At 49.2% G+C, this 14,547-nt stretch overlaps 1 protein-coding gene across 6 annotated transcripts in view; it reads left to right on the top strand.

Annotated features, from left to right (window-relative positions):
- The window catches only part of RALGPS2 (Ral GEF with PH domain and SH3 binding motif 2), a 310,247-nt gene that overhangs the window by 113,647 nt on the left and 182,053 nt on the right, over positions 1 to 14,547 (top strand). For all 6 annotated transcript variants that reach the window (XM_039483899.1, XM_039483897.1, XM_039483900.1 and 3 more), the window contains one exon: positions 14,039 to 14,122. In XM_039483899.1, the coding sequence (XP_039339833.1) occupies positions 14,039 to 14,122 (84 nt within the window). The remainder of the gene's footprint in view (positions 1 to 14,038; positions 14,123 to 14,547) is intronic.

A 14,547-nucleotide genomic window follows, 5' to 3' on the forward strand; every position in this document is an offset into this window, starting at 1 on the left:
ACGACAACGGTTCGGTCCTGCCTCCGCCTCCTGGGCCACATGGCGTCCTGTACGTTTGTCACCGCGTACGCGAGACACCACCTTCGCCCGTTCCAGTCCTGGCTAGCGTCAGTGTACCGCCCACATCGCGACCCCATCGACATGGTGGTCACGGTCACGAAGCCCACCCTCGACTCACTCAGCTGGTGGCTAGACCCAGAGGTAGTGTGTGCAGGAGTCCCGTTCCACCCTACTCTCCCATCCGTCACTCTGACCACGGATGCCTCAGCGCTCAGGTGGGGGGCTCACCTGGGCGACCTTCACACCCAAGGTCTTTGGTCGCCCCAAGAGCTCGCTCTTCACATCAACATCCGGGAGCTGCGAGCGATCCGTTTGGCGTGTCACACCTTCCGCACCCGCCTGCAAGGCCGCTGCGTCGCAGTGCTCACGGACAACACAATGGCAATGTTCTACGTGAACAAGCAGGGCGGGGCCCGCTCCTCTCTCCTCCGCAAGGAAGTGATGCTCCTGTGGGACTTCTGCGTGACCCACTCGATTCACCTAGAAGCGTCCTTTCTCTCAGGAGTGCAGAACACGCTAGCGGACTACCGCAGCAGGTCTTTCCTCGCCCACGAGTGGTCCCTTCGACCGGACGTGGTACACATAATTTTCCAACAGTGGGGCTTTCCCCAGGTAGACCTGTTTGCCTCCAAGGAGAACAGGAAGTGCCACCAGTTCTGTTCCTACCAAGGTCACTCTCCGGGCTCCCTGTCGGACGCCTTCCTGTACTCCTGGACGGATCACCTCCTTTACGCCTTCCCTCCGTTCCCGCTCATCCACCGGGTGCTGCTCAAACTTTGGAGGGACCGAGCCCGCCTAATACTCGTCGCTCCCGCCTGGCCGAGGCAGCATTGGTACACCCTGCTGCTCGAGCTCTCCGTTCGGGAGCCCATTCCCCTCCCATTATGGCCAGACCTCATCACGCAGGACTTCGGCAGACTCCGCCACCCGGACCTGCAGTCCCTCCATCTCACAGCTTGGTACCTGCGTGGTTGACCCACGCGGAGAGGGACTGTTCGGCGGCAGTACAGCGAGTCCTGCTTGAAAGCAGAAAGCCTTCTACCCGCTCCACTTACCTCGCGAAGTGGAAGCGCTTTGCCCTCTGGTGTGACCAGCGCGGCCTTAATCCCTTCCTAGTCCCTATTTCTACAATCCTGGACTACCTTTGGTACCTTAAGGAGCAAGGTCTCACGGTCTCCTCCTTGAAGGTACACCTGGCAGCTGTGTCCGCCTTTCGCCCACCCGTAGAAGGCTGATCCATCTTCTCGAGCCATATGGTTTCCCGCTTCCTGAAGGGCCTGGACCGGTTGTATCCGCCCACAAGGTGTCCTACCCTGACCTGGGATTTAAACCTGGTTCTGGCCAAGCTTATGGGAGCCCCCTTCGAGCCTTTGGCCACGTGCTCCCTCCTCTACCTCTTCCTCGTCGCTATAACTTCAGCGAGACGAGTGTCCGAGCTTTGTGCCCTAACGGTTGGTCCACCTTATACCGTCTTCCATGCAGACAAGGTACAGCTTCGCCCGCACCCGGCCTTCCTCCCGAAAGTCGTCTCGGCCTTCCATGTCAATCAGGAGATCTTCCTCCCGGTTTTCTTCCCGAAGCCGCACGCCTCACCTCGGGAGCAACAGCTTCACACCCTGGACGTCCCTGGACGTCTCGCTTTTTATATCGAGCGGACGAAGCCCTTCCGGTGTTCGACCCAGCTGTTTGTAGCGGTTGCCGATCGCATGAAAGGCGAGCCGGTCTCCTCACAGCGGATTTCCTCCTGGGTAACAGCGTGTAACCGGACGTGCTACGAGCTTGCTCGCGTGCCACCATGCCGCCTCACCGCTCACTCGACGAGGGCACAAGCCTTGTCGGCCGCCTTCCTGGCCCATGTCCCTATCCAGGACATCTGTAGAGCGGCCACCTGGTCTTCTGTCCACACCTTCGCTTCCCACTATGCGTTGGTGCAGCAATCCAGAGACGATGCAGCCTTCGGCTCCGCAGTCTTACACTCTGCCACGTCTCACTCCGACCCCACCGCCTTGGTAAGGCTTGGGAATCACCTAACTGGAATGCATAGGAGCAATCACTCGAAGAAGAAAAGACGGTTACTCACCGTAGTAACTGTTGTTCTTCGAGATGCATTGCTCCTATCCATTCCAGACCCGCCCTCCTTCCCCACTGTTGGAGTAGCCAGCAAGAAGGAACCGAGGAGCGGACGGGCCGGCTGGGGTATATATTCGGCGCCATAGCGGCGCCACTCCAGGGGGCGTCCAGCCGGCCCGCCGGAGTTGCTAAGGTAAAAATGTTCCGAAGAGCCGTGCACGCGCGGCGCGCACACCTAACTGGAATGGATAGGAGCAACACATCTCGAAGAATAACAGTTACTACGGTGAGTAACCGTCTTTTACCCATCCCTTTATATTTATGATACGCCCCCCCCCCCCAAATCACAGACTGTTCTGGACAACCTGTTCCACACTGGCTGTGATTTCTTCCTGGAGCTCGGTGTCAATGGAGTGGTATGCCCGTTCGGTCTGTCTTGGGGTGGCTGAGAACATCGTCGCAAAGCTAGTGCACAGCTCCTTGATTTGCTGTCACTGTATACGTCCGAGGGTCATTGAGAGGTTTGTTTACCTCTTCCATACCACCGTCACTTTTTTCTTTATAGTAGACACCTTCAGACAACTCAGTGTCATCTCCTCCCTGGGCTGTACACTGACAAACCTTTAATTTTTTGGAATAAAAGGGCTTTAGAGAATTAACATGGTACGTTTTAGGTTTGTGGTGGGGGTACTATGAGATAGTTAACTGCTCCCAGGCAGGGCCAGCTCCAGGCACCAGCTAAGGAAGAAGGTGCTTCGGGCGGCCAATACAAAGGAGTGGCAGTCAGTCCGCTATTGGGGCGGCACATCCGGGTCTTTGGTGGGAGTTCAGTGGTGGGTCCCTCAGTCCCTCTCTTCCTCTTTGAGCTGCTGCCGAAGTGGAAGGGAGGGAGTAAAGGACCCGCCGCTGAACTGCTGCCGAAGAATGGAGCGGCATGATTGAGCTCCTGCCAAAGTGCTGCCAATTGGCTGCCCCCTACCCCAGCCACTTGAGGCGGCAGAAAATCTGGAGCCAGCCCTGCTCCCAGGTGCTCTTGGACTGTAAATGGCCCTTTCCACGACGCTTCCATCTTATGGCCCTGTAGCACCTTCAAGACCATGACCTGGTCCCCTACTTTGAAATAAAGCTTTCTGGCATGTTTAGCATACTAGGCCTTTTGCTCTTCCTGAGCATCTTTTAGGTTTTCTCTAGCAAGGGCCAAAGAGTTCAGAGAGTGTTTTGTAGGTTGTTTACAAAGTCTAGAATGTTAGTTTCTGGAGAAGACGTAAACTCCTCCCATGGCTCCTTAACCTCATGACCAGACACAAGTTCAAATGGTGAAAACCCTGAACTGGGATGTGGTACAGCCCTGTAGGCAAAGAGCAACTGCTGTAACACTAGGTCCCAATCATTGGAGTGCTCATATATGACTTTACATATCATGGTCCCCAAAGTTTCATTAAACTTCTCCACCAGGACATTTGTTTGATGGCGGTAAGGGGTGGAAACCATGTGGTTTACCCCATGAGCTTCTCAAAGGCTTTTCGTGATCCCTGCCAGGAAATTAGTTCCTGAACCCGTAAGGATGTCGGAGGGCCAACCTACCCTGGCAAAAATGTCTGTTAATGCTTGGCCCGTACTTTTAGCCCTGGTGTTGGTTAGAGCTACTGCTTCCGTCCATCAGGTGGCCAAATCCATGAAAGTCAGTATGTACTGCTTTCCTCTGGGAGTCTTTTTCAGAAAAGGACCCAGTACTTAATTGGAACTACCAACTGTCTTTGAGAATGCCAGTCTTCCTGGTGCCCATCAGAAAGAGTTTCCTTGTATAAAAATCCTCTTTCTACCACAAACCGGGATTGATTAGAAGAGCTAAGAGGTGGTGGGTTGCTCCGTGGCACCGTCCAAGCTCCCTGGAGGCTTTCATTTCCTTCCTGCTTGGCCTGGAACTGTTCCCTGGATGCTGTAGACATCAGTTCCTCACTGGATTGTGGACTTCAGGCTCTGGCTGAGCCTCTTGTGTAGGTTTATCTGCTGCTGCTGGGGCAGGCTTGGTGGTGCCCTCTGGCATTGGAGTTGTAGATGAGGTTGCAAGGGCTGGATTCAGTGCTGGCAATGGTTTTGGTGTTAGTTGCTCCGCCTTTTCCGGTTCCAGGACTGGTTCTGGCTGAGTCTCTGCGACTGGGTCCACTACTGCTGTCGCAGATGTTGGCATGGGGTTCGGTTCCACCACCTCAGTCTGAGTCTCTAGTATCACAGACGGGGCCCTTGTAGAAAGTACAGGAACAGGGATAGGCATGAAGGCTTGCTTAGCTTGACTGCGGGTGACCATTCTCACCCTCTTGGCTAGCTTCACATGGTTGGTGAAGTCTTCCCCCAGCACCATGGGAATCGTATACTGCAAAAGTCCACATTCCTGACCAGCCCCTGTACTGGACAGGCAACTTGGCTTAGGCAAGTCAAAAGAGTTTGACTTGAAGGGTTGAATCGTAACTTGGGCCTCTGGGTTGATGAATTTGGGGTCCACCAAGGATTGGTGGATAGCTGACACCTGTGCTCCAGTGTCCCTCCATGCTATAACCTTCTTCCTGCCCACGCACACAGTTTCCCTTTGCTCTGAGGGTATCTGGGAGGCATGTGGGCCTGAGGACCTTTGGTGTGACTCCGGTGCAATGAATTGTAATCTGTTGGGATTCTTGGGACAGTTGGCCTTTACATGCCCCAGCTCGTTACATTTAAAACATCGCCCGGAGGGTTGCTGGAGAATGGTGTGGTGGGACGATAAGGCGTCTGGGGTTTCCCTTGGGGCGTAGGTGGGGCCTTGGGTTGCCCCCGGTGGTATGGTGTGGTCTCGCCATGTCCCTTCTGGTATCCGCCCAAACTGCGACCAGGGTTGTTCTTCTCTGCTACCTCCACCTGCTTTGTTCCAATTTGCTTTGCCTCTTTGACGGTTTGGGACTGCTCGTATTGATCAGCATAAGAAGCAAGACTTTCTGCTGAGTCCATTTTCTTATCCCATAAACACTGTTTTACATTATCGTTGGTCATAGTCAGGAACTGCTCCTGTACAACCAAATCACACATTCCTTCAAAGCTAGTTACACCCCTTTCTTTGACCTATTTATCTAACAGATCCTTCGTCTGGTTTACATAAGCCACGTTACTTAGTCCAGCCCCTCTCTTAAGGGTTCTAAATTTTACGCTGTAAATTTCAGGTGTAATTTGAAATTGTTTCAAAACCAAATCCTTAAATTTATCATAGTCAGAAGCATCCTCAATAGGCATCTTGTTGAAGATGTCCAGAGCTTTTCCAGTCAATTTTGCTACCAATATGGTCATCTTGTGATCTTCAGGAATTGCATGGAGGGTGCACAGAGTCTCAAAGGTGACGAAATATTCGGCAATATCACTGGATTCATCATACCGTGGACATAGTCACTCCCATTTGTGGATTTTTGGGGAAATGGAGCCAGCTGCTGAAGGGTTCCGTCTTTTCAACTCCTTAACAGCCAGTTCATGCTTCTGGGGCAAAATCTGGGCCTCAATTTGGGCCTGTATTTCTCCATATTTTAACTCCAAGGCTCTTATATGGGCAGCCTCCTCCCTGGCTGCCTCTGCCTCCAAGCATTTTGCCTCCTTCTTCTCCTCCATGTCCAACTCCAAGTGCTTTAAGGCTATTTGTCTTTCATGTTCTTTCTGTCTGTCTTCAGCTTCCAATCTGACTAATTCTGGTTTCTTTTGGACCTCACTTTCCATCATCCTAGCCTTCCTCCACTTAGCCTAGCCTAACCTGAGAACTAGAAAGAAAGGGGGAAAAAACAAAACAAAACCAGCTTGTGAATTCCCTTGCAGGAACTTTACTGTGCTCTCAGCTAAAAAGTGTCCTTTTAAAATCCTATGGTCTGTGCTTCTGGTTCAAAATGATCCCACCACGCTGCCACCATGTCAGGGTTCCCTCTCCACTCTGAACTCTGGGGTACAGATGTGGGGACTCGCATGAAAGACCCCCTAAGCTTATATTTCACCAGTTTAGGTTAAAAACTTCCCCAAGGCACTAATTCCTTTCCTTTTCCTTGGACAGTATTGCTGCCACCACCAAGTGATTTAAACAAACGTTCAGGGAGGGGCCGCTTGGAGCCCTATCCTCCTCAAATATCCCCCTAAGCCCCTTCACTTCCTTTCCTGGGGTGACTTGAGAATAATATACCAACCAATACGTTAACAAAGTGAGAACAAATCAACCCCTTTGGTTTTTAGGACACTAAAAATCAATCAGGTTTTTAAAAGAAGAATTTGATTTTTTTAAAAAGTAAAAGAATCACACTCGCAAAAATCAGGCTGGAAGCTACTTTTTACAGGGTAATAAAAAGATTTAACTAGGCTTAGTTTTAAAGTTACAAAAAAACAGGAATAAACCTGCCTCTTAGCATAGGGAAAATTCACAAGCTAAAACAAAATATGAACTAATGCATTTCCTTGCTATTATCGTACATACTCCGTTCATAAGCTGAATTTTTTTAGTAAAAAAGGGAAGCACCAGAGAAGGGGGTTGGCTTATGAACGGGTATAGAGAGGGAGAGGTGGGACACAGTCCCTCCCCCCAACAGAGGGAGCAAGGAGAGGCAGCACAGTCAGAAGGGAAAAGGCAGGGCCAGAGTCTCTCCATTTCTGGCCACACTGCTCTCCTACCAGCCTCCGAAGCAGCTGCAGCTCCGGGGCTGGCAGGCTGCATATTTTATGTTACCCTTCCCTTTATATTTGACATCTCTGGAGACACAAATCCACAGTTTGAGAACTGCAAAACTAAGCATCTCTGATGGTATCTTCTACACTGAACACTGAGTCCCATTGCATAGATAGAAAGTTTAACCTAAATAATCTATACAGAAGCCCCTGGAACTCCATAAAATTGGGTCCCTAACAGGGCCGCCCAGAGGGGGGGGCAAAGGGGGCAATTTGCCCCGAGCCCTGGGCTCCGCAAGGGCCCCCAAGAGAACAGCTGAGGCTCCCGCCTCCGTCCCGCTCCTGGAGCCCTGGCACATCAAGCGGCGTCCTCAGACAGCGCCGCATCGTGTCTCCGGCGGGGCCCCTGAGCCCCGCCCCGCTCAGAGCCGCGAGGTGAGGGGGCGGGGCTGGGAGCTCCGGGCTGAGCTCAGCTCCCTCCGCTTGGCCCGGAGCTCCCAGCCCCGCCCCCTCACCACGCGGCTCGGAGCGGGACGGGGCTCAGGCCCCGCTGGAGAGACGCTGCAGCTGTTCAGCGAGGCGCTGAGACTCCGGGCGAGGAGGGAGCCGGGGGTAAGAGGCTGGGGCCGGGGGGGTTGGCTAAGGAACAGGGAGTCCTGGGGACAGTCAGGGCACAGGGAGGGGGCAGAGGTTGGGAGCGGTCAGGGGCAGGGAATGGGGGGGTTGGATTGTGGGTGTTCTGGGGGGGTGGATAGGGTCAGGGCCGCCCAGAGGGGGGGGCAAGAGGAGCAATTTGCCCCGGGCCCCACAGAGGCCCCCACGAGAGTTTTTCAGGGCCCCTGGAGCGGGTCCTTCACTCGCTCTGGGGGACCCAGAAAACTCTTGCAGGGCTGGGCGCAGGAGCTTCTTCGCTTCCGGTCTTCGCTGGCGGGGGGTCCTTCCGCTCCGGGGCGGAAGGACCCCCCCCCACTGGCGAATTACCGCCGAAGCGGGACCCGCCGCCGACGTGCAGCCTGGTCTTCGGCGGTAATTCGGCGGCGGGGGGTCCTTCCATTCCAGGACCCACCGCCGAAGTGCCCCGAAGGCCCGCGGCGGGGACCCCCCCCCCCGTCTGCCAAATTACCGCCGAAGACTGGGCTGCACTTCGGCGGCGGGTCCCGCTTCGGCGGTAATTCGGCGGTGCGGGGCCCCCACCGCGGGTCTTCGGGGCACTTCGGCGGCGGGTCCCGGAATGGAAGGGCCCCCCGCCGCCGAAGACCCCGGGCCCCCGGAATCCTCTGGGCGGCCCTGGTCCCTAATCCATGAACTATTGGAACTTATTTACAAAACTATTCTTAATCATTACATGAATATATTGTCTCATACTATAGAATTAGAATTTATATTCCCTATTCCATGAGGCATCTAATGTTTTGTTCAGGACAAGTTAGGTGAGAAAAGGACTTATCCACCATATTACTGCCTGGTGTGTCTGTCTCTGCAGTGCAGCATGGCAGGCTTTCCCTTTTAATTTGATTTTTCTTTTCCTTGAAGGAATACCTAGACATTTTTCTCCCCTTCTCTTTTATTTTACTTCTGTAGTCACCTCCCTTTGCTGAACAGTGATGGCACTGGTGTGTTAGACTGGCTTCTTTCCTTCTACAGTCTCCCCAGATCCTAAGCCCACACAGCCCAGTGACAGTCATCCCAGAGAACTTCAAGTGACTACCTTTATAAAAGCCAAAATCTTCCCTCAAAGCAAAATGAAATAAAATAAACATAGCTGGGCTTGATTCTCTGCACCCATTCTCACAGAATTAATCAACAGGGTTGACGAATCAAAATGCTACAAGAAAAAGACAAAGGAAGGCAGTATAGCCATCTTCAGTATGACACCTCAGATTCTACTGTAGGAAGGAGATTTATTAGAATCTGACTGTGAAGAATCAGATTCCCTCACAGAACAGTCTATTTCCTCATGAATATTTTAAAACCACAGTAAGGAGACACTGATCTTAGTTGTACCTCCAGAATAAACCAAGCAGAAATCCAGTCTCTTTATAGGGGAAATATTTTCCCTCCAGCTCAAAAATTGAAACATATTTCCCATCAGTGCAGTTGTTGAGGAAGTGATCAGTTCAGAATGAAAATAGCCATTGAAAGAAGTGCTTTAATAGACATCTCATGAAATATTATAAATTCCAAGATAAAAAAACCTACCTACTGTTTGGTGCAGATACCAGGGATGTGGCTGTGACTGCTGAGGCAAAAGAAATGGTCATGCCCATTGAAAGATTCTTCCCCTTCCCCACTGACAAAGTGGACTGAAAATAGAATTCTCACTGTGTGGGAATAATTAAGCCACAGATGAATCTCTTCTGTCTGGCCATTTATTTTGCCTGAATATATATAACATGGTTTAGAGGACTGCTCCCACTGAAGGACAAAGAGACAGCCTTTCTTAACATGAAATCGGTCACCTCATCCTTCAAGGAAAATGCCACTGTGGATTCAATCACATTGTCCACCTGGTCAAACGCATAGAGTGCAATTACTAGGACACCCATGAATCCTGTCTGGAGAGCAGACAAACAAGCAAAACAAATTGTGGCTTCCATTTCTTTTTGCAGCTGAAAAGGTGGTAGAGACTAGGCAAGGTGTGTGGTAGAAATTCAGAAAAGGAAATCTTTCTGCTGTAGGGTGCCATAAAAGGGATTTCAGACAGTTCCATTTGTTTTCTACTATGATCACTCCAGGATCAACAGAAGAGGTCAGACACCAAACAGTGGAAGATATGGAAACAGGAATTTAATGGGAGGAAAGTCCTGGCAGGAGCGTGTGCAATCCTTAAACGCAACAAATACCCAGGCTCTCCACTTGGGAGAAGCAGCAGGTCCCTGTCTGACTAGCAGATCTCTCACTCTTTCTCTCTCTTTTCCCCCTCTCCCATGTGAAAGAACTCCATTGTAGACAGATGGGTTCTTATGATAGAAAAGCAAGGGTATTTCAGTCTGAAAACTTCCCAAAAGATTGCTGCATTACAGACATTTAAAAAAAAAATCTTCAAAACAAACTGGGTTGTTTTTGGCAGCAGAACCAGTTTCCATTGGGACTGTAGAACCAGTTCCCCAAAGGAGAAGTTTTCCAACTTCTTTTACTATACAGAAAAGATCTGGAGTGATCAGGCCCTTATTGGACATCAAAGATCCTCAAGTACAGAGGATTCCAAATGGAGACTCTTTCACACTGATTATTTACCAAAAGTGATTTTCTCATTCCAGTTGAGTGCATGGATGTGTCTCAAGATTTGCCTTCTCTCACTCATATTATCATTAGAGGCCCTATATTTTGACCAAAAGTATTTCCTAAAGGTTCTAGTCACTCATTGCCAAACTTTTCTCTGGGGAATGTGAATGTAATGCATTCCTGGATTACTTGCTCATTTGTAATATGAATGAGAACCACAGAGAGAGCTTTGAGAACACTGCAGGAACAAAGATTTTTCATCAATAATTAGAAAAGCATCCTACTTTCCACTCAATTCTACAGCTGGGAGAAATCGTTTATACTTCCAAAGGCATCATGTATCTATTAGCAATCAGTCTGACAAATTAAAGACTGTAATCTCAAAGATCCACTTTGGAAATACGTGTGGTCTCTTGTTGGTACTATGTTAACAGTATACAGTGTAGTGTATATCATATTGATATGAAATTAAAGAATGTGTGTTCTTCTATTTGAAGCCCTAAATGGTTTAGGTCCTCACTATTTGAGAGACCTCCTGCCTCTCTGATGTACCCACATCTGTTAGTCATGTGAGTTGGTTCCTGGGAGGGGGTTACTGGGGCTGAGGAGGCCTTCTCAGTGTGATTGTGATTAAACACCTTATCAGCTGAATACAACAGTTGTGTTAATTTTGTTGTACCAATAAAGTGGAAGCCTACTGGAAGCATGGAGTAGTGCTTGGTTTTGATAAGTTATGGTACTATGTCTGTGGTGTTAAAATTGTGTAAATGTTTAAAGGGCTTGAGAGAGACAGTAATAAATTGAAACAAATGAAGATACTTTGCTATTTGGTCATTTAATAATTGGCAGATTGTCAAATAATAATAATTGGACCAGATTGTCAAAATACAAGTATTCATGCAAACTCTGTTGCATGCACTTAACCCCTGATTTGTGTATGTAGATAAAGGATTGAGCAGATGCAAAACTGTGCATACTGAAAATCTGAGCCATACTGTGTAGGATTTTGCATTACTTTATGTGAGGTAGATTTTATGTGCTGTGTGAATGTTATGTGATGTAGATGAGGCAAGTGTATAATTGTTGTTGGTGCATGTACCTATACAATTTGGAAGTAAGAAATTTTAACTAGATCTGCTCCTTCAGAATTAATTGTAAATAAATAGCAATGGAGAGCAACATGTTCCATATAAAATCCTGGTGGTAGTTGGGGTGGAGGTATTAGGGAAGGAATCATAATTTGATAGTTCTGAAAAAAAGATTTTCAGATACTAGAAATTAGAAATAATTTGTTAGAATTTAGAAGTAAATGAATTATTAGGGGCTCTATTTTTAGGTTTAAATGAGAAATGAGAAATCACCTGTTTTTCTCTCATGACTTACTGCCATGTTACCTTGGTTGTTTGATGACATGACATTCTGGGCTAATTACAAGGCCAGTGGTTCACATTTTCAATGCTGGCACTCAAGCAGTCTCTTAAATGAGACTGGATATTGTGAATAAACAACTAACACAACAAAGGGGCCATTCTAGTTTCTGCCACTGCAACCACTGGAGTAGATGATGGCCCTCTGTTTTGTTTGTAAACTTTTTTTAAATTTAGTGTACAGTTTAATCAAACATACTGGATTATGTATATAAGATGCAACTGTTGATGCATATCAGTTAGGTTTTTTTTTTCAATAAGCATCTTGAATAAATTACCTTAAACCAGACCTCTAAACATGTCATCCCTCCATGCTTTTCCAGGCCACATGTAAATCTAAAAATAGAACTTTGTCTGAAACCCACCAAATTGCTATTGTGTTATTTCATCCTTTTAAAAACACAACAAAACAAAAAAAATACCCCAAACCCTGAATTCAACCAAAATCAAACCCTAAAATCAGATTTTGAAAATTTAGGAATAGTATTTACTTAGTAAACAATGAGATTTTTTTTCCATTTATGTCTTATTTGCATCCAACCCAATAGATGCAAACATACCAAATCAGTCTAGAAAAAGTTTAACTCTTCATATTTGTTACCTCAGTGCATTATTGCATTTCATTGCCAAAATTAAAGAAAATGAAGATTTGAGTACCTTGAAATGTATATAACAGGGGTCGGCAACCTTTCAGAAGTGGTGTGCCGAGTCTTCACTTACTAATTTTAACTTAAGGTTTGGTGTGCCGGTGTAGCAGGGTGGACCCTGCTCTGGGGTTTTAAGGGGTTAGAAACAGCTTGGTAGGGCTTGAGAGCTGCTGCTCTCAAGCTGAGCTGATTAGAGAAATGGCTGCAGCTGGGGGCCACGCCCCAAACTGAGGAACAGAGCCTTATAAAAAGGCAGGGAAGCCAGGAGGCCCAGACAGTCTCTCTCTGGCGATAGAGAGAGATGGGCCTGGCTGCTTAGGGCTTGAGGCTAGATACCTGAGTGCAGCAGGGCTGGGGAAGGGCTGAGGAGCTAGGGAGGCTCCAGCCTAGAAAGCCCCAGGCTGCGACCTAGCAGAGGGCAGAAGGTACTGGGAGGTTGCAGAGGGCAACTTAAGGTTAGGCCAAGGCAGCAGGTCCAAACCCCCTTTGCCAATGATGAGTACTGGATACTGCAGCCTGCCCCAGTGAACAGGGGCTAAATAGAGACTGGGCAGTAGCCACTACTGAGGCGAAGTGGGGATAGTAGGGTGGGGGGTTCCCAAGGAAGGGGAAACCCAGACAGAGTAAGAAAGGGGTTATTGCCAGGGGGCAGCACCCCAGAGAAAGGGGCACCGGGTCTAGGAAGGGACACGGGGGCCAGAAGAACAGGTGGATCACCGGCCTGCAGAGGGCGCTCCGGAGCTGGACTGAGCTCTATTCGGAGAGCAACCAGTAGGAGGCGCCGCAGGGGTGAGTCCGACCCGTTTACAGCCGGTAATACATTTTAAAGTTTTTTAGAAGGTTTCTCTGTCTATATTATATAACTAAACGATTGTTGTATGTAAAGTAAACAAGGTTTTCAAAATGTTTAAGAAGCTTCATTTAAAATTTAAATTAAAATGCAGATCTTATGCCGCCGGCCCACTCAGCCCACTGCTGGTCTGGGGTTCTGTCCGCCAGCTCCTGCCAGCCGGGGTCCTAGCTGACAGCCCCGCTCAGCCTGCTGCCGGTCTGGGGTCCTGGCCCTGCTCACATATCTTCTCCCTGGTTTGAGCCCATTCTCTTTCTCTCTGCACTGAGCTGAGGGTGGGAGTGCACTGACCACAGGGTTGGGGGTGAAGGAGCAGGTTGGGGTGCAGGGTCTGTCCAGGAGCTAGAATGAGGGAGGGGGCTCAGGATTGGGGCAGGAGGTTTGGGTGTGGAGCGCTTACCTGGGACAGCTCCCATTTGGTGTGGGGGGTGCAGGTGGGAATGTGGGTGTGTGTGCAGGAGCTCCCGTTTTGTGCTCAGGGTGGGGGTGGGGATGTGGGTGTGTGTGTGCAAGAGTCAGGGCATAAGGTGTGGGAGTGCAGCAGTCAGAATGGGCTGGAGGTGTGTGAGGGGGTGCAGGAGTCAGGGTGTGGGATGGCTGGGTATGTGTGCCTTCTCCTTGGAGCAGCAAGCACACTGCGACTCCCCCTCCCCCTTGCAAGGGCGATCAGCTGATCTGCACAGGGAAGGAGAGGAGGAGGGGCTGGAAAGCCGCATGCTGGGGGAAGAAGCGGGGAAGGTGGGAGCTTGGCTGCTGGCAGGACCAAGCTTCTGCCTCCAGCCCGCTGCCATTCTGGGGTTTCGGCCACTGGCTCCTGCCAGCCGGGTTCTCAGCCCGCTGCGAGCCTGGGGTTCCTTCCCCCAGGCCAGCAGCAGGTGCTGAGTGGGACTGGCGCTGGGACCCGGGCTGGCAGGAGCCAGCAGCGGGCTGATCAGCTCAGCCCACCACTGCGTGCCATCAAAAATCGGCTCGTGCCATAGGTTGACGACCCCTGGTATATAATCATGTCTGTCTTTGTTTTGTATCAACTATGCTGACTATGCTGATGGCACTCAATAAACTATAAATATTATAAACTAATTGTCATCCTCATATTCTAGGAATTGTCAAGTTGTGGGTGGAATAAGAAAGAGAAGTACAGTTCTGCTCCAAATGCAGTTGCCTTCACAAGAAGATTCAACCATGTGAGTTCTTATTATAGTAATGGCAACATGATTGTATGTATCAGTGTTAAGAATCATCCAAGTGGAATGTTTAATCAGTATATTTTTGTCATTCATTGCTAAATTTTGGGGATTGACATGCCTGTGATGTAAACGGCTTGCTTAGGTGCAACAGTGTGATTACTTTAGTCCTGTTTGTTTCTATTAAGCTTTTTTGTTAAATAACAAATTTTGATGATTAAGAGAAGGAAAAGATATTAAGTAGGTTTTCTCCTGGATGCTTGCTGTACGTTTCCTTTCATAAGATGGTCTGGGTGAAGGGTTTAGTGTAAAAAGGGTTCCTGATGCAATAGAAACATTTTCCCCATTTATAAGAATATTTAGTGTCTTTTATTTGTGTAGCAGTTCTTGTCCCAAAAAATGTGGTGTTGAATTCCGTCAGTATG

The sequence above is a fragment of the Mauremys reevesii genome, linkage group 8, assembly GCF_016161935.1.
Source record: "Mauremys reevesii isolate NIE-2019 linkage group 8, ASM1616193v1, whole genome shotgun sequence".
Lineage (NCBI taxonomy): Eukaryota > Metazoa > Chordata > Testudines > Geoemydidae > Mauremys > Mauremys reevesii.